Genomic DNA, 18,001 nt, shown 5'->3' with positions numbered 1-18,001 from the left:
GTTCCTCCTTCTCATGTGGCCATTGGCTCCCCCTTCTCATATTCTGCACCAAGAATGCAAAGGGAACAGAGATGCTAGCAGCCTCCAGGAGCACATCCTGGCCCCTCAGAAGCTGGCCACCAGCCACACTGGCCCTACAGCATCTGGCCAAGCACCAGAAGCCCTCCTCAGAAGACTTCAAATGGAGAAAAGTGCTATACCACTTTAGTGTTTTAAAATATACTGATTTAGCAGAAACAAGATTTTATTCCAATGCTTTGCTATCTAGAAACAGATCTCTGAATCCTACTAAAACAGCATGATCTAATTCAAAACATACCGAGACTAGAGCCTCTTTCAGCCTTCTCACAGTCAAGGAGACAATAATCTAACCTGTAATCCCATCTACTCAGGAAGCAGAACTCAAGAGATCAAGGCTTAATCAAGGCTTAAGGCCAGTCAATACAGAAAGTTCACACACACACACACACACACACACACACACACACACACACACACACACACACACACACACACACCTCTCAAGCCAATAAGCCAGGCATGGTGGTCACAGCTGTAATTCAAGTTACATAGGAGGCAGATCAAGGCTCAAGGCTATCCCGACAGAAAGCATAAGACACAACAACAACAACAAAAAAAACGAAAGCAGAAAGGACTGAGGTATAGCTCATGTGATAAGAGCACCTGCCTAACAAGTGCAAGACCCTGAGTTCAAGCCTCCACTTTACAGAAAAGAAACAAAGCACAGTCTAGACCTGAATCTAAACCAAGGAAGACTATGACTGGACTCAAGGTGGGTGCCTAGTATAACAGAATCCAGCAGAGGGGAAGTTGAGTCTAGCTGACAGCAGGAGCCTCTGCTGAATCAGGAGCCTGTGTTACTAGGATCTCAGCATGCTATCTCACCCTTGTAGCTCCAGTGTGTTAATTCTTCGTTTTACAAGCGTGCATACCCTAAATCTCTCAAGGGTTGGCACATGCAGCAGGGCTGTCCATGAACCATTACAACCAATTGTTTGTTCCCCAAACCCACACCAGAGAGCCAGGCTTCCATTGCCTGCGGCACAGCTACAAAGCAGGCTCCCACTGTGCCAGTCAGTGGCTCATCAAGGCCCTGAACTGAATAGGTTTTGGAGAATGTGGGGTGGAAGGCTCTGGATGGAAACAGGTCTCTTTGTAGAAGCTCTATTATAAGATGGCCCTTTGACACCAGGCGAGGACCCCGAGTGAGTCAGTGTGTATAGTGGTGGTTGGGACATGTGGACGAGCCACCACCACAAGGCGTGATTAGCGGGACTTGTCTTACACTATTTACAGGACTGCTTTGATTTTCATACCACAATCGGTTTTCATAGGGCTGATTAAAAACATGTGCCAGTTGAAGTCACAGCTGCAGAATAAAACTGGAAAAAGCAATGAGACTTAGATGCTTGGAACTTGCCTGAATTTGCAAAAATGACCTCTGACTTGATTTATGTGTTGTCAATTTCCTGACAGAGTCGTGTCTCTGAACCACTTCTCCCACTCCACCTAACTCACCCACCACCACCACTTGAGTGAGCTGGCCTCACTGGAGCAAACATCATATGTCTCATCTTACAATTGCTCCAAGGGAAGCATTTTTTGGATTCAGGAATTCAAGTCCTGTTTTGGAAGGAGACAATTGTTTAGGCTTTTGTAAAAATAAAAAGTCTGTGTGAGAACCAGGCCAACTAACTTGTGTCCTTGTCTTGGTCAGCCAGTCATGTGATTCTTTTTTTTTTTTTTTTAATGCCAGTCCTGAGGTATGAACTCAGGGCCTAAGCACTGATTTTTCCCTGATTTTTTTCGCTCAAGGCTAACATTATCACTTGAGCCACAGCTCTACTTCCAACTTTTAGTGGTTAATTGAAGATGAGAATGTCATAGCTTTTCCTGTCCAGGCTGGCTTCTAACTGTGATCATGAGACTCAGCCTCTTGAATAGCTAGGATTGTCATTGTGAGCCATCAGTGTCCAGTGGTCACCTAATTCTTAAATACTCCTGTAGTCAACAGCTGTTTCCTCCTTCCTCACAAAGCCTTTGACCAAAACTGTATCCAAGGAGCATGCCCAGTCAGATTAGGCAGAAAATGGGCCAGGGCCTAGAGGTGCCTCTGGCTAGAGTTTACCTTCAGGTACCTCCATTAGGTCTCAAGCAGCTCAGGGTTGAATTTGAAAAGTTGCATAATGTCACAATGACTTTGACTGAACATCTAGATCTTAGAATGGCCATCTCTGTTCCTCGGCTGCCAGCTCAACACAGTAAGTAGCAAAGGAAGTCTCTGTCCAAGGAACCATAAGTCAGAGGAAAAACTAAGAGCAAAGACTTCAGGACTCCTTTTTCTCCACATAAGAAATCCTTCTTTTGCACTGTACAAGCTTGCGGCTATCTCCACAGGTTACAAACCTCTCTCTCCCCACATACACGTAGCTTGGTCCCCATTGAGCATCTCTGCTGTCAGGTACCCTGCCAAGTGTGCACGTGGACCATCTCATTGAATCCTCACAAAAAACCTTTTAAAAGGTAGTCCCAATTAGCCTGACTTCAGAGATGAGGAAACTAATACTCAAGCTCTTGCCCGGTGGGTGCTCAGGCATGGCTGGCCCCCGAGTACACACTGCATCACCCATCCTCTACAGACTGTGACACAGCCTGGATGAGCACCAGGCTCCACTCTTAGCTCTGTAAATGAGGGATCTAAGCCGAGAGAGGAGGCCCAAGGCCAAGGAAAGTAGAGCCACTGAGCAGTACTTCTCCAGACTCCTAGACGGGAGGTTCTTTACTCCTCCCCATGAAGGGCTGGGGTGCCAGAGCCCGGGCTGCCTCCCCTGCTGCTGCATCTGTGCCGCACTGTCCTGTCTCAGCCTGGGGTTTATTCCCTGTGACTTACTGAGTCTCCCAGATTGGAGTGGGTTGTGATTTTCTGAAGGTAGAAATCAGAGACGAGGTCAGTGCCTTATTATGTCCTAAGACATAGTGTGAGCTCTAATTTGGTCTAAAAATAGATTCCCTTCCAATGACAGTGAAATGAGGAGCTTGGCTGACTCCAGGCCTGTGTCTCCCATGAACATCCCCTGGCCACTTAAGGGGGAGCTGAGGGGTTCTTGCCCTCTCGGCACACTTTGAAAGCTTACCGTACACATTGCCTTTGGGTCACAATTTTTTTTTTAATGACAAGATAAAAAAAAAAAAGACAAGATAACTGGTGTCATTAGCAAGCTGTACTCTGGGCAGTTCTCCATTTTCTCTGATAAAAAGTGGAATAAATGAAAACAGTGCTTAAGAAACATCTATAAATGGGTGGGAGCCAGTTGTCATTTTCCCCTTCTTCCTCCTCCTCCCTCTCCCTGAACTGACTTAATGAGGATCCAAGCTGAGCCCCACTCGCGCCTGCAAACAGCTGGTAGCATTGCTTTAAATAGCCCTCGCCACGCTTCCCCTTGGCGGCATGCATGCAGTTTGCCCTGGCAGGGAAAGCCCGGGACACACAGGGAACTTTAGAACTTTCTGAAAAGGAAAGAGCTTGCCTCTTAAGCATACGGTAGTCCACTGGCAAGCCCATTGTATTGTATAAAATGCTTGCAGCCCCTTCCCCTAGAAGTTTCTGAAGAACAAACTGAGTTGGTAGGGTCTGAGCTAGTGTTTCTCAGACCTGGAAAGGGGGTAGAGGAGTCCCGTGGCTGCTGGCCACCCGAGGCTGGTCTCGCTCTGCCCCTCATGCAGATGAGCTGCAGCCACTCCCAGAAGCCCGCACTTGTAATGTGGCCAGAGCAGCCCCATGCTGTGGTGCCCTTGGCCTGCAAAGCAAAGGCCACAGAGGCTGGCAGCTGCCTGACTGTCTCTAACTCTCAGAGGAAGGGCTTCTCCTACCACATATCCAAACTGCCATGAAATAGGCACTGAAGGAAAAAATTAGAAAGCCCTCATGTCTTAGCAGCAGCAAGTTCCCACCCACTGTCCCATGGGAGCACCCACATCAGGGTGCACCTTTCACTCCCCGAGGGCAGAGCCCAGAGTGGCCACCCAACCCAACCTGGGTCAGAGCTCCTTCCCCCACCTCGGCTTTCCCTTGTGTGTTAAGGAAGGTTACGACCTGCTGGGATCATGAGCAAGGGCTTTGAGGTTGTGTCAGAGAAGATGACAGTGTGTAATGGTGTGTCATGAGTGTGCTTGCACAGCTCCTTGCACACCAGTAGCCATCTTGAAAGTGTGACCTCTGAGTATTTTGCACACACTGAGCTGAGCTGAGAGGAGGACATCCCTCTGTTGTCCTGGGGTCAGCAGTGTGGCCTGCACATGTGGAGAGGGCCAGCATCCTGCAAGTGCACATCATGAGAGCTCCCATCTGGGAAGAGCAGGGAACGGGGCATCTGGTCTGAATGTACACAGTCCAGAAACCGAAAACCACATGTGAGAAGAGCAAGCAGTCACATGGCCGGCAGGGGAGTAGATCCATAACTTGCAGCCTAGACCACAGGTGCACTTAAGGGCCCATGACATGCCCCAGATCCTGTAGTCAGGGTGGTAGGGTGCCAGCCTGCCCTCCTGGGTAGAGAGTCTTCACTTCCTCAGCTTCTCAAAGGAGTTCATGCATCAAGAAACAGTGGAGCAAAATTGTGGGTGAGGGGGTTGTTGGATTTTTTTTTTCTTTTTTAAGTTAGTTGGAGGCAGGTAGTGAGAGGCCCTGGGAGCAGGGCCCTGGGACAGTAACAGGGTCCCCACTCTAAGAAGTCCATCGTCTGTAACAGAAACGAAGGGCAGGCCTGGTCCAGGACAAGCAGGCAGTCTTCTGCAGCAGCATCTTTAGAAGGCAACTTTGAGCAGGGATATGACGAAGAGTGGAGGGCTATACTGGAAGAATGGCAAATTTGGGGGGTGCAGGGGTTTCACAAGCCATGGAAATGTACTAGGAAGAAAACTGAAGACAAGGACAGGGCGACTTGAGGTCAGAATATGGGACTGAAAGGAGCACTGGAGACCAGGCACAGAGTTCTCCACTATAAAGAGCATAAAGCCTGAAAGTAACCATGAGCTAAAGCTTACTCTGCCGAGGGGAGTGAGAGCAGGGAGGGATAAGCCAAAGAAAGGCGGGAGGAGAAGAGACTCGAGTTCTGTGATGTGTAACAACACATAACTTACAGGAAAAGGACTTCCAGAGAGAACAGCCAACAGTCACAGGCTGCAGAGGGGTGGCGTGCAGGCTTCGATGGGGAAAGAGCCCAAGCACTGGAATGCAACCCAGTTGAGAAGAGTATCAGTTGACTTGGTGGAGGAGGAAGATAAAGAGTTCCAAGCAACTGCATTTGTTCTGAGCTGATGTCCCCAGATACTGTTGAGTTGTGGAGACCCCTCACTCTATGCCACAGAGCCCTTGTTTGAGCTCTGATTCCGAGCAGTTTGTCCTTTTCTTACAGGAAGGCTCTGTATTGTTGCTTCTCCAAGCTTAGGCAGACCTGCTTCCTGCCTTTCAATTAGCTCCTCTATGCCTAATTTGGTGCTTTACTGAGAGCTAGAGCCTCGGAGCCAGGCTTATTAGAACCACATCCTAAATAAAACACACTTGTGCTAGGGGTGACAGGTCTTCTTGGGGGAGCCTTCCCAGCCTTGTCAGTGTTGTTGGAAGGTGACATTACATAGCTGGGTGAGGGCCCACGTATCTAAAGCCTGTGTTCCTGCCTCATCCTCTGCCTGACCTTCCCTGACTGCCTGCACAGGTCTGTGGCCCCTCCAGCTTTGCTTGTACTGCTCAATAGTGCTTATGTGCTGCCACCTCATACAGCACCTGACAGAGTGGGCTCGGTATGTTGTGGGTCTTACTGTGGACTGTGGCTGTGCCTCTGCAGGTTAGAAATGCTGCACGGTCTTCTTGGATCTTTCCACATCTTTAAAGATTTGTTTTTTTAATACCCAGCCTGACTTGCTTGCCAGTAGAGAAGCCTGCATAGGTGTTTGGAAGTCAGTACAACCCTGGGTCATTTAAGAATACTTAGTAAATCTTCTTTATGCATATGGAGTCAAAGGTCCAAATGAGGGGAAAGTTTGACCCTGTTGATATTTCAGATCACTATAATAATGGGGAGGGAACCAAGATGGGCACTTTTTGTCTTTGGCCTGAGCTTGGATCAGGCCCTGGCTGTGTCCTGGGAAGGGCAGCGGAATCTAAGCACTGAAGCCTAATGGAATTGGCAGGCCCTTTATCCATGAGAGATAGCACAGTGAGAACTGCCTGTACCTCCCTGGAAAAATCCAGAGGGCTTTGCATCAGCAGAAGAGGAAAATCCAACCCAAGATGCATGAACAATAAATAACAACTGTTCTGAGTTAGGTTGAAAGCTCTGAGTTGCACTTTTTTTTTTAATTCGAATTGTTTGTGCTAACCACAATTTTTTCTCCTCTCTTTCCCACCAGGGCTTATTTCAAAACCTTTGTCCCACAGTTCCAGGAGGCCGCGTTTGCCAATGGAAAGCTCTAGGAAACACCAGTGCTGAGGGGCAGCCAGCCAGACTACCCAGGTCCACATGCCTGTGAGCACACCGTGCTTCCTGGGATCTGTTTGGAAAGTCTTCATGACACCGTTTTTGCTCACACAGCAGCTGGGCGCACCCCAGACAGTCCCACTCTGCTGCAGCCCAAACTAGAGCTGAATCCTTGCACCCCTCGCTGCCGGCTGCTCCCTCCTGTCCTTCTTAGCTGGAAGAAATAAACTCATAAACCAGGATGCAGTAATTTTCCAGGGAAAAGTGAGATGTCGTAAATGCACACACACCCTTCTCCTGTGCCTTCTTCTTTGAGATTTCTTTTAAATTGTATTGTTGAACAACACTTGGTTGTTTTATTCCCTGGAGGGAGGGAGGGTGGGAGGGAAGGAGAGAGAGGGAGAGAGAGAGAGAGAGAGAGAGAGAGAGAGAGAGAGAGAGAGAGAGAGAGAGAGAGAGAGAGAGAGAGAGAGAGAGAATATGAATGTAGAAACGAGAATATGAATGTAGAAACATTCCATTTGTGGGGAGTCCCCCAGGAAAGGTGCCTAAAGGACTCTGAGCATTCAGGCTTCGGCCACCCCCCCCACCACACCCCAGGCTAGTACTCAGAAACTAACACTTCCACCTCATCTAGTACTCCAGTTTCTGTGTAGGCCCTGTGCACTCATCCCACCCCACCCCCCGAGTGGATTGTCCTTAGTACTCTAATTGCACTCTTGCCTCCACCCTCCCTCTCCTCTCCTCATTCTTGTCCCTGGAAGTCAGAGGTTGGGGGATCATGGGTTATCACTGATGTGTATCTGATATCTAGATGGCCAGAGGCCTGAAAACTCTGCAGCTAGCCAAGATCAGGACCAGGGAGGAGGCTTGAGCAAGCTCTGCTGTTCCTAGACTTGCATCAAGGCTAGAGGCTAGGGAGCTGAGAAGCCATAAGTCAGCACCCCATCCCCTGCCACTTCAGCACGCAGCAAGGGGAACCTAGGTTCGGCAGTTCCAGAACCTGTTGTAGCAATTCCAGGGAAAATGTAGGCATGGAGAAGCCAGATTTTTCACCCCATCTTCCTCTAGCCCATGCACAAGTGAGCTGCCATCCACACACCTGACTTACATGGTGTGGTCATGACATTCAACATGGCTCTGCCCAAAAGGGGCTCTCAACCTGGAGAGGAAGGACCTGCCCTTAGAGCCAGCCTTGGCCTGGCCTCTCATTCCCTCCCTTGGTCCCCTGGTGGCTCTTGGAGTCAGTCCTACTGTGTGAACCTTAAAGAAAATGAGATGTGGCCCTGTAACACCAGTAAGGAACCCTATGCTGGATCTGCACTCCACTCTAGCCCCCAACACCAGGAATGTTCCCAGAAAAGCAGAGAGAGCCCACCTGTCAGGGCTGCCAGCTGGGGAGCTGCTGCCTCTGAGAGTTCACGGGACACAGCAACCCCATGTCCTGTGGCCATGTCCCTACCCTGCCACTCAGCAGCTGCGCAGCCAAGTCAGTTCCTTCCTCTGTGTGATACAGGAACAGAGCTAGACCAGACCGTGGCCTCAGCACCTCAGAATCCCCAGGAACAACTAGGTAGGTCCCTCTGCACACCTATTAAGCCATGGCATTGTTGGTAGACATCTGGAGTTTAATGACCTTTACTGGGTGTTTCTATTGGGCAGTTTCACACTGGCATCTATCTGACCATGGCCAGCTGGCTGCCCACAGAAAGGTGCCCCTCTACTCAGAACAACAGTGTGCCAGGCTGCAGTCTCTGCAACAGCCTCACGGCATGACCCCGTAGTGTTCTCTGGCCACCTTTACCATAGAAGAGCATGCATGTGACCCTCCTTCCTGCTGAGCCAAGAGCTGGTGGAGCCAGGGCTTGCTGAGGATCCGGCAGGCTTCTCCAGCTCCAGTAGAGGGTGGCTGACGGTGTAATGGGTTCAGTCAACAACCAGATCCATTTTATCCCCACAATGGCAGCCCGTAGAGGCAGTGGAATGCTGAGCTTCACACTGTTTAGCTGGCCAGACTTACATGATACCCTAGCGTATCGGCCAAAAAGAGCAGCCTATTTGACAGAGGGGGAAACAGGATCAGAGAGGTTAAGTGGACAATGTTTGATCACCAGCCATGAAGTGTCAGTGTCGTGATGGTGTCCAGGCTCTTGGCTTCCAGTCCAGCAGCACCTTACACAGAACCCGGTACACACTGGAAATGACTCCTTTCCCTGTGAAGGCTGTGAAGATAGTGGTTATATGACTTGATTTTAAGATGTTCAGCTCCCTTACTCTAGGCAGGGGTTTGGGCTGATTTTCTCAGAACTGAACAACAGAAAGTGAGCTGCCTGGCAGTGGACCAGGGCACCCTGCATATTTTTAAACATTCCTTGTTGGCTTTGCCCATCCTCAAGCATTATACCTGCACAGAGGGTAGCCCGGGACTAATTAGGAAATGGCTATAAAAAGCTTTCACGATGAGAAGCGCCATAGAGGAGGATACATTATTATTACCTCATAAATCCTGTCTCTAGCTGACTCAGCCCTTATAAGTCGAACCTTTAGCTCAGCAGACAAGAAAGAGGACTCAGATATGTTTACTAATAAACTTGAATGAGAACCCCTTGTGGGGTCCAGGGAGGCGGGACAAATCCATCAGCCAGCGTCTAGCAGTGTGACATGCGTGTGGGCGTGCGCACACACACGCATGCTGGTACTGGTACCTGAAGCTCTACTGCTTATGCCACACTTCCACTTCTGGCTTTTTGGTCATTAATTGGAGACAAGAGTCTCTCAGATTTCTTGGGCTTGAACCCAGTATCCTCAGATCTCAGCTTCCTGAGACACTAGGATTGCAGACATGAGCTACCTGGCTGTATGGCTTCCAAAGACATAGCCTGATGGTTTGCTGGTAGATGGAGCCCACATGAGAACGTGAAATGGAAAGGATTTGAGCTTCACAATGAGAGACTTTTTTTGTGTGTACCAGTCCTGGGGACTGAACTCAGGGCCTGAGCACTGTTCTTGGGCTTTCTCAAGGCTAGAACTCTACCACGTGAGCCACAGCACCATTTCTGGCCTTTTCTGTGTATGTGGTACCAAGGAATTGAACCCGGGACTTGGTGCATGCAAGCCAAGCACTCTACCACTAGGCCAAACTCACGGCCCGAGAGACTTCTTTTTTAATCCAGAGTCTACCCACTTTCTAACTGGGAAATATTTAACAACTAGATCTCATGTGATTCAAAAGAAAGAAAGAAAGAAAGCAAGCAAGCAAGCAAGCAAGCAAGCAAGCAAGCAAGCAAGCAAGCAAGCAAGAAAGAAAGAAAGAAAGAAAGAAAGAAAGAAAGAAAGAAAGAAAGAGAAAGAGAGAAACTAGGCTACTGGGTCATACACCACAGCTTGATCATTTCCATCATTTCACCACTGTAACCGTAACCAATTCCATGCCACCAGTGGGCCGTCACTAAATGTGGAGTAGGGGAGGGGCACACTGATGGGAGCTCTGCTAAGGCCAGCTCTAGTCTGTCTTTATTTCCCCTGTTTTTCTTTTCAGCTGGGAGGCTTAAGTTCAGGGTCTGGATGCTGTCCCTGAGCTCTTTTGCTCAAGGCTAGCTCTCTACCATTTTGGGCCCTAGTGCCACTTCTTGCTTTCTGATGGTTAATTGGAGATAAGAGTCTCCTGGACTGTCCTGCCTGCACTTGCTTTGAACTGAAAAGACTCAGATCTCAGCCTCCTGAGTAGCTAGGATTATAGGTGTGAACCACCAGCACCTGGCTAGTGCTATACTTATCTATAAAATAGGAATAATTACCAGTCTCCAAGGTTGGGAGAATTAAGGGAGAAATAGCTATAAAACATTAAGTACAGTCTTGGTTTGATAAACAGTGGCCATCATGCCTGCAAAGCAGAAAAAAAGAATTTCTGGTTGTTGACTTTGGCCTTTTTCAAAAAGTCAGGGTGCCCCTGTTAGAAAAGTCCTGCCAGTGAATGTGGCCTTTGGAAGAAGTGACCCTGACTAGATCCCTAGAATGATGAAACAGTGAGTCATTTTGGGTTGTAACAATGAAAGATGAGTTGCATTTGTAGGACACCCCACACACACACCCAGCACACAAACACACACTAGTGTGGCCTTAACTTAGCAGGACTTTGGGACTTCACTGGAGAAGCACAACCCAGTGACCTGCTTTGCCCAGCCCCTGCTTTCCCACAGTAAGGAAATCAGAGCTGTGGCCTCTGACTCAGTTTCGATTCCTGATGGCTACAGACTCTTGTTTCAGAGTCACGGCCTCAGAGCACTGGCCACACTGGGTTTTCCTCTGGCGTGGGCCCATAAATAGCATCAGTCCCAGAGCCTGTGCCATGCTGAGGGAGAGGCCCTCTCACAGTTCACAGCATGAAAGGTTAGGGACATCATCTGATGGTAAGATGCAATCCAATTCTATTAAGAGCATCATAGATTCAGTAATGCTTTTACAAATGATAGCTCATTGTTTATGTGTCCATAGTACTTACATACAGGGCCAAAAGGGTAAAAGTTAGATGACAACTATAAGTAGGAAGGGCTGATGGTGCATTTTTTAAGCCTAAAAACAACTACCAAAGCTGAATGTTGGTTGATAGGTCACTCCTATAATCCTAGATACTCAGGAGACTGAGGTCTGAGAATCTTGATTTGAGGTTACACTGGACAGACTGATACGCAAGACTCCAATTAACCAGCAAAAAGTTCAGAAGTCGAGGCATGCCTAAAGTGGTAGTGTGCCAGTCATGAGCAGAAGGAGCTAAGGTAAAGTACAAGGTTCTGAGTTCAAACTCCTGTACTGGCAACAAATAAATAGAACTGAGGTATGTGTTGCCTCTATCTTTAATTCAAATACTGAACCTCAAATACTGTTGCCCAAATACATGCAGCCAATACATTTATTTATTTGTTCAATCTACTTTTTTTTTGCTATTCTTCCTTCCCTTCCTCCTTCCTCTTCTTTTCTCTTCCTTATAACCCAAGGAATCAATCCAGTTGCCTGTTTCTTTTCACTTTTACAATCCAGTTTCCTCCAATGCAATCAACGTACTGAGCATCTACTGTACATATTCTGTACAGAATACATGACACATTCATTTACAGTCATGTTCTGCATAGAGATGTTTTAGTCAACGGTGGCCAACATAGATGGTTTTAGTTCCACAAGATTATATCACCTAGTGATGTTGTAGCCTTCTTACTCTGTGTAATCTTACTCATGTTCACACAACCACAAAATCATCCAACAATATATTGCTTAGAGTGTGTGTACCCTGGGTTAAGCAGTTTTCCACTGTACTTGCTTTTTGGCCATTTCCAACATGAGGAAAGCCTGGCATGGTGGGGCCTGTCCAAGATAGAAAGAGGCTGGCACCAGGCCCCAGTCCACTATTTCCATGGTCTGACTCCATAGGGGATTCTGGGCCTTTGTGCCATCAATTACAAGATATTTTGAGCTGGGGATGGAGCTTAATAGTAGAGCTCATGCACAAGACCTGCCTAGGTTTGAGCCTCAGCACTGTAGGAAGAAAAAATATTATATATATATATATATATATATGGAACAATGAAAGGTGTTTCATCATAGTCTTGGACACGGACCTCTCTATGGCTACATAGATACATAAAAATGCTAGTTTATTTGCAGATGGTTAAGCTAGGGCCAGGCCACAACGGGGAGGAGGAAGGTTGAAGAGAGAACATCAGACTTCAAAGTTGGTGCCATATTTGTAAATTGAAATCCAAAACATACTTAGTTAAAATAATTACCCGAAGAAAACAAGATGCAAATAGTTGTTACAATTCTTATGGAAATGTACCAAGGTACTAGCAAAGGCAGTGAGTGATGTCCTTGAGCTGATGCTAGGGTTAATACGAAATAACTCGAAGGCGTTAGGATTTACTCTTTCCCCAGTCTCTGCTTGCTTTAGAAGAACCACACTTGACAAGCCTGGGAGGTCACGCTTGGGGTCATGCTAAGTCATGATCACCGTGGCAATAAAAGGAGCCCCAGCAGCAAGTAAGCAATGTCCAGCTCTCGCCCAGCTCTCTGCCTGTGTAATACTTTGGGATGGGCGAATGGCTTGCAGGTGTGGAGACATTCCTGCTCCTCCAGAATAACACACCACCCCCTTCTTCAACCTTCCCCTTCCTGGGCTGCACCACAGAGGCCTCCCCATCCCAAGGACTCTCGTTGGAGCATACCCCCTAGGGGTGGCTCTGCCCTCAGGAGCCACTCAAAAAGATTGGTCCCTTGAAACTCTATGATCTCATTAGTTGTTGTAAAATGGATCTTACCAGCTCCTGGTCACCTTAAGCTGTTCATGTTGCTGTTGGCTGATAGAGGTGAGGAAAGGGGCTTCTAGAAACTTGAGCACCATGAAATATATCTAGGCCCTGACCCAGGTAGTAGTTTGCAGTTGGTACATTCCATCTTGGTCCAATGGCCCTTTTGATACCTGGGGCATGCCAACCCTGCAGAGCCAGAGCCAAAGGAAGCCACTGGGTTTTGGATACCTGGGGCATGCCAACCCTGCAGAAAGCCAGAGCCAAAGGAAGCCACTGGGGAAATTTATTTTTAATTTTATTGTCAGGTGATGTATAGAGGGGTTGCAGTTACATTCATCGGGTAATGGGTAAGTTACATTACTTCTTGAACATTGTTATCCTTCCCATGTTTTTCTCCCACTTTCCCTCCCCCTCCCACTCATCTTGTTTTTCCCTTACTTTCTCTTTTTCAAATAAATAAACGTATTTACAATGTATCAGATAACAAGGTAAGATACTGTAACAATATGAGATAACCAAGGGACAACAAAAGAGATGAGAAATAACATAGTACATTAAGAACAACAATCACACATTATATGGCTCTTGTTTCTATTATTTAAAAAGTGCCTAATGAGTTTTTCACAAAGTCAGATATTCTTAAGAAAGTCAACACCTATTTGAGTAGAGCAGTGCCTGCAGATGACATGTGACACTAAGTTTTCTCTGGAGCGGCAGTGAAGTTCAAGCAGGTGGAGGATGGTTAGACTAATGAACTAGCCCAAATGGGTCCGATGCCAGGGCTGAGCTGTGGATAAGGGCCAGCCTCACATGTCCAGGGCACCCTGAAAGAGACACCTAGAGGTATCCCGTGCCTACCCATGCACACTGCACACGCACGTACTTTAGAGGACTGTGGTCCCCCTTATGTTGCCTCAGTGCCCCCTCTTGGACTCAAGTGTGTGCCACCTCCACATGTGCAGGCTGTGCATGCACAGCTCAGATGGCAGCCTGCCTGATCTCTTCCCCAGCAGCCTTGGGCTCTGGCCTCACTGCCCTTGCTCCAGCCACCCAGGCCCGATGGTCCCCCAGCCTAACCCACGGATGGACCCTATTACAAAACTAACTCCAGACTGCTGCCAGCTGAAGTGAAACAAAGCCCTGGGCTAATTGGCTTGTTGTCAAAGTCCGGGGCCCTGGGGTTCTGGAGCCAGCTTGACTGAGTCAAATCCTGGCTGAGCCACTTACTAGGTGTGTCAAGTTGAGCAAGCCTTTTGACCTCCATTTCCATGACCTCGTGGGGTTTGCAGAAGGGCTCTCTGAGACTGGACACACACAACACTTAGGGCCTAGCACATCTTGTCCCTGAGCAGCCACAGACCCCCAAATTAAATCTGTGGGCTAGATTACTTGCAATACCCAATAAAAAGCAAATGCTGTGTAAGTTGTTGTTACACTATATTGCTTAAGGAATAATAAGATAATCTGCATGTGTTCGGTACAGATGCAAGTTTTCTGAATCTTTTCCATCTGCAGTGGATTGAATCTGTGAATGCAGAACTTAGAGACCCAACTACTCAAAAAGCCATCTTTATCATTATTGTCTTTTAGAGCTTGCCCAAGTAACTCCCTGCCCCTTCTCCTTCAACATCTGTCTCCTTACCTATCAACTGACCCCACCCCCGGGGAACAGACACCCTCTTCCATCTTATTCTAGCATTTCTTCAGCCACTCCCCTTGGAGGGCGAGGAGGAAACAGGGAGAGAGTTGGTAGAAAGGTTGCCTGATAAAAGCCTCTGACAAGTTGGGGATAGCACTTTGAGGGGGAAATAATCCTTAAGAGTTAGTGACCAGGTGGTGATGGGAGGGAAAAACTGGGAGTGGGGAAAAAGAAATATACTTATTACCTGACTTGTGGAACTGTAACTCCTCTGTACAGCTGATGAGCAGGGAGGTCAGGACCAAAGGGCTGTTAAGAAGGTTGGTTTGTCAGTGTGGTGGTAGTGGCAGGCAGCAGGTAAAAGATGGGGGGATGGCAACTTCCAGAAGGCATCACACCACACCTGGGGTGGGGGGCACTGGAGTGGGAGAAGGGAAGGAAGTAGCAAATACAGAAGAGAGCCTCTTGAGCACTAAGACCATGTGACACAGCGCCATTTGTAGGCCACATAAACCAAGGGACTGATACTTAGGCCATGTGCTGGAAGGACATAGAAAAGCAAGATGGACAAAGTGATAAAGCAAGTCCTTTATCATTTTGTCACCTGCTTCAAGCCTGGAAGACTTGGCAAAGGCTAATCTGTGTTGAGGACCCCGGAATTCTGGGATCTGCATAGGCATGCAAGGGTGCTCAGAACAGAAGAGCTTGCTTCTGTCTCAGAAAGGTGCTAGCCAAGGCTACTGCACGACCCCAGCAGAGTCAGGACCCCAGCGGGCAGAGGGCAAGCCAGTAGGGGTGATAAGCCCAGGTCTGGAACTATAGAGAGATTAAAACCTTGCTCAGCTACCTCCTGGCCATCTGCCTATCACCCCTCTGAACCTAGTTAGTCTGTAACTAATAGCTCAGTGGGCCATCAAGAAGGATAAAGGCTCTGGCATGCCTAGGGTCTAATGAACACCCAGACCCCAGACAGGAGTGGCTGTCACTGTCCTGAGCTATTATTAAGGAGTCCTCAATCTACCCCACCTGTAGGCAAGCCATACCTGTCCAGCCTGGGGGACTGTTGGGCTGGCTGCTTGAGATGCCAGAAGCTGAACTGGCTCCTTCAGAGCCTCCATGCAGGGCCCTGCCCATCACAAAGGTCATCTTGAGCTTGCCTGAGGAGAGCCCAGCCCCTGGCCTCAGTGCGTTATTATGTCACACAGGACCAAATGAGGCCTTCTGTGCTGTCTTCTAGAATGCTGCTGGTAAAGCTAACCAAGAAGCCTCAGACTCCACTGCCCTTGACGCTCATATGGAGAAACAGCCAAGCTGCAAAGAATGATGGAAACAGGAGAACCCACCGTGGAGATAGAAAGGGCTCTTAGAATGGACCTGGGGTCAGAGAAGAGAACTGGGAAAGCCTAATGTGTGACAGTCTTGGAGGGCCCAGGAGCTCTGACTTCCAGGAGTGAGGAGAGAATGACAAGAAACTGGGTTAAGGATCAGGAGAGGGGCCACGGTCAGCACTCAGATGGTAGTGATGGTGATGGTGATAACAGTGACAATTGATGATGACGACTACCATGGCAGCCACTTGTTGACTGTCTACACTGTGTCTGCCCCACCAGCCACATGGCCAGTGCCCTAACCCACATCTCCTCCTGCCCTCATAACAATCTTCAGAGATTTAAAAAAAATTCCACCCTCGGGGCCAGGAGTTTGGCCTAGTGGTAGAGTGCTCGCCTAGCATGCACAAAGACTCGGGTTCGATTCCTTGGTACCACATACATAGAAAAAAGCCAGAAATGGTACTAAGGCTCAAGAAGTAGAGCTCTCGCCTTGAGAAAGTCCAAGGACAGTGCTCAGGCCCTGAGCTCAAGCCCAGGACTGGCAAAAAAAAAAAAAAAAAAAAAAAAAAAATTTCCTCATTTTACAGAAAAGAAAATAGGTCAGCATGGACACCTGGTTCCCAGTATGCATTGCTGGGTCTACACTCAGCTCTGTGGACCTCGGTAAGGAGTCGAGGGAAGCCCGGGCCACCCCCAGTACAATCCCAGACAGTGTGTAAGAGTCAGCAGGGAGCAGGGAGTGGCACGCCCAGGCCACCCATGGTTGCCATCCACTCTGGGAAGACCCAGAGCTGTCCCTACATCACAGGCCCTTTCTGAGACATCGCTTGGCAACCCAGGGGACCCAGACTGTGGGGAACAGCGTGGAGCCCAGTCTTTCACTCCACACTCTCACCCCACACCCCCTCTATCCTCACTCCTGGATGTTGCTCTGCTACTCTGTAGAAAAAGCTGGCAGGCAAACAGGGGCAGCTTTTATTTGGGTGCTTGTCCAAGTGTCTCAGGGTGATCAGAAACATCTGGTTGAACTGCTAACACAGGTAGGGAAACGGAGGCACCAAGAGGGACAGGGACCAAGAACTGAGACTATGACGCCATCTGACTGCTAGTTTAAGGTTGTCGCTGTCTCTTTCATTCAGCTACAGCTCGCCCAAACTGGAAGTTTCCATGAGCAGGGTGGAGATAGGCAACGAGGTCTCAGAAGGAGGAAGGCAGTCCTGAGTCTGGAGGGGCCTTTGGCGTCAGTGATGCCTCGTACATGGAAAAGGGCATGTTTTGTTGGACAAGGGGTGAGCAGAGTGTGTACCCCAGTCCCCCATTCAGCTCAGCAAGTCTGGGCCCAGACCACGTCCACCCAGGAGTCAGCTTTCTCTAATTGGTCCCTAAGCCCACAGAGGTTGTCTGCAGCCCTGATTGGCATCTTGAATCCTAGAAAGGATCCTGGCTGGTCCTCATGGCGGCTGCAGCTTGGACTGTTGCAGAGCCCCTCAGGCCTAGGGGAGGGTAGGAGGGTGCTGTCCTCCAGAAAGTTCTGGCCTGGCCCCAATTCCTCCTCCTCTCCCTCACCTGGAAGAGGCTAGGCTTCTGCTTCGGTTTCCAGAGACTGGAAGGATTCTCCGGGCGCTTTCCTCAACATGTACCCATTCCTGTGAAGGTTGCTTCTCTGCCACCACCTCTGGTACACATGAGCTCCACAAAGGTGGCCCCCAGCTTGTGTGAGGACTCATACCTCACCCTGGTACTGGGCCCTCAGCCCACCTCTGAGTCCTGGAAGGCCTAGTAACCCACCCACCCACCACATGCTGTACGTGGCTATGACCAAGGTCCTGAAGCCAGGAGAGACCCCAGAGGCTCAGTCTGTCTCCACTTTCTGGTAGGGTGGCTAGACTTGGACAAAACCATCCATTAGAGTCACCGTGTCCAGCTATCTTCCTCACCAATCTTAGAGGTGACTGTCATCTGCCTTGGTACAAGAAGGTGACCATACTGGCTCCCAAAGCCACCATCCTGGCCAGCCCAGAAAGTCCCATGGGAAATGTCTGAGTAGCTTGGGCCAGGACAGGTTCTGTGCTGGCCCCCTGGGGCTAGGCAACCCCCGCTGTCAAACAGTCATTCATGGCTGCTTCCACCACTCAATTTTCTCCTCCTCTTTATTCCTCCATTCTGAGGCCCAGAGCCGCCCTGGCTGCCTGACAGGCTGAAGGAGGCTTGGGGGATGAAGCTTTATGTTTAGTG

At 48.8% G+C, this 18,001-nt stretch overlaps 1 protein-coding gene and 1 long non-coding RNA gene across 5 annotated transcripts in view; one reads left to right on the top strand and one right to left on the bottom strand.

The window, feature by feature from the left end:
• Babam2 (BRISC and BRCA1 A complex member 2) overlaps positions 1-6,843 on the top strand; it is a 393,826-nt gene extending 386,983 nt beyond the window's left edge. For all 3 annotated transcript variants that reach the window (XM_090337241.1, XM_090337243.1, XM_090337240.1), the window contains one exon: positions 6,430-6,843. In XM_090337241.1, coding sequence (XP_090193367.1) covers positions 6,430-6,493 — 64 coding nt within the window. In that variant the 3' untranslated portion in view covers positions 6,494-6,843. The remainder of the gene's footprint in view (positions 1-6,429) is intronic.
• A 5,964-nt stretch (positions 6,844-12,807) lies between these two features.
• Positions 12,808-15,592, bottom strand: LOC150060942 (uncharacterized). 2 transcript variants are annotated; one of them, XR_016536176.1, is made up of 4 exons: positions 15,479-15,592; positions 14,683-14,744; positions 14,024-14,100; positions 13,210-13,620 (listed from the first exon to the last, which is right to left on the bottom strand). It is a non-coding gene; the product is annotated as an uncharacterized LOC150060942 (long non-coding RNA). The 2 variants fall into 2 exon arrangements; XR_016536177.1 differs by lacking the exons at positions 13,210-13,620; positions 14,024-14,100 and adding an exon at positions 12,808-12,982.
• Between the last annotated feature and the right edge of the window lie 2,409 nt (positions 15,593-18,001).

This window comes from Megascapheus bottae, chromosome 7 (assembly GCF_031878675.1).
Source record: "Megascapheus bottae isolate mThoBot1 chromosome 7, mThoBot2.hap1, whole genome shotgun sequence".
Classification (NCBI taxonomy): domain Eukaryota; kingdom Metazoa; phylum Chordata; class Mammalia; order Rodentia; family Geomyidae; genus Megascapheus; species Megascapheus bottae.
The sequence above is the reverse complement of the archived record's forward strand: the minus strand, read 5'-3'. Positions and strand labels throughout refer to the sequence as shown.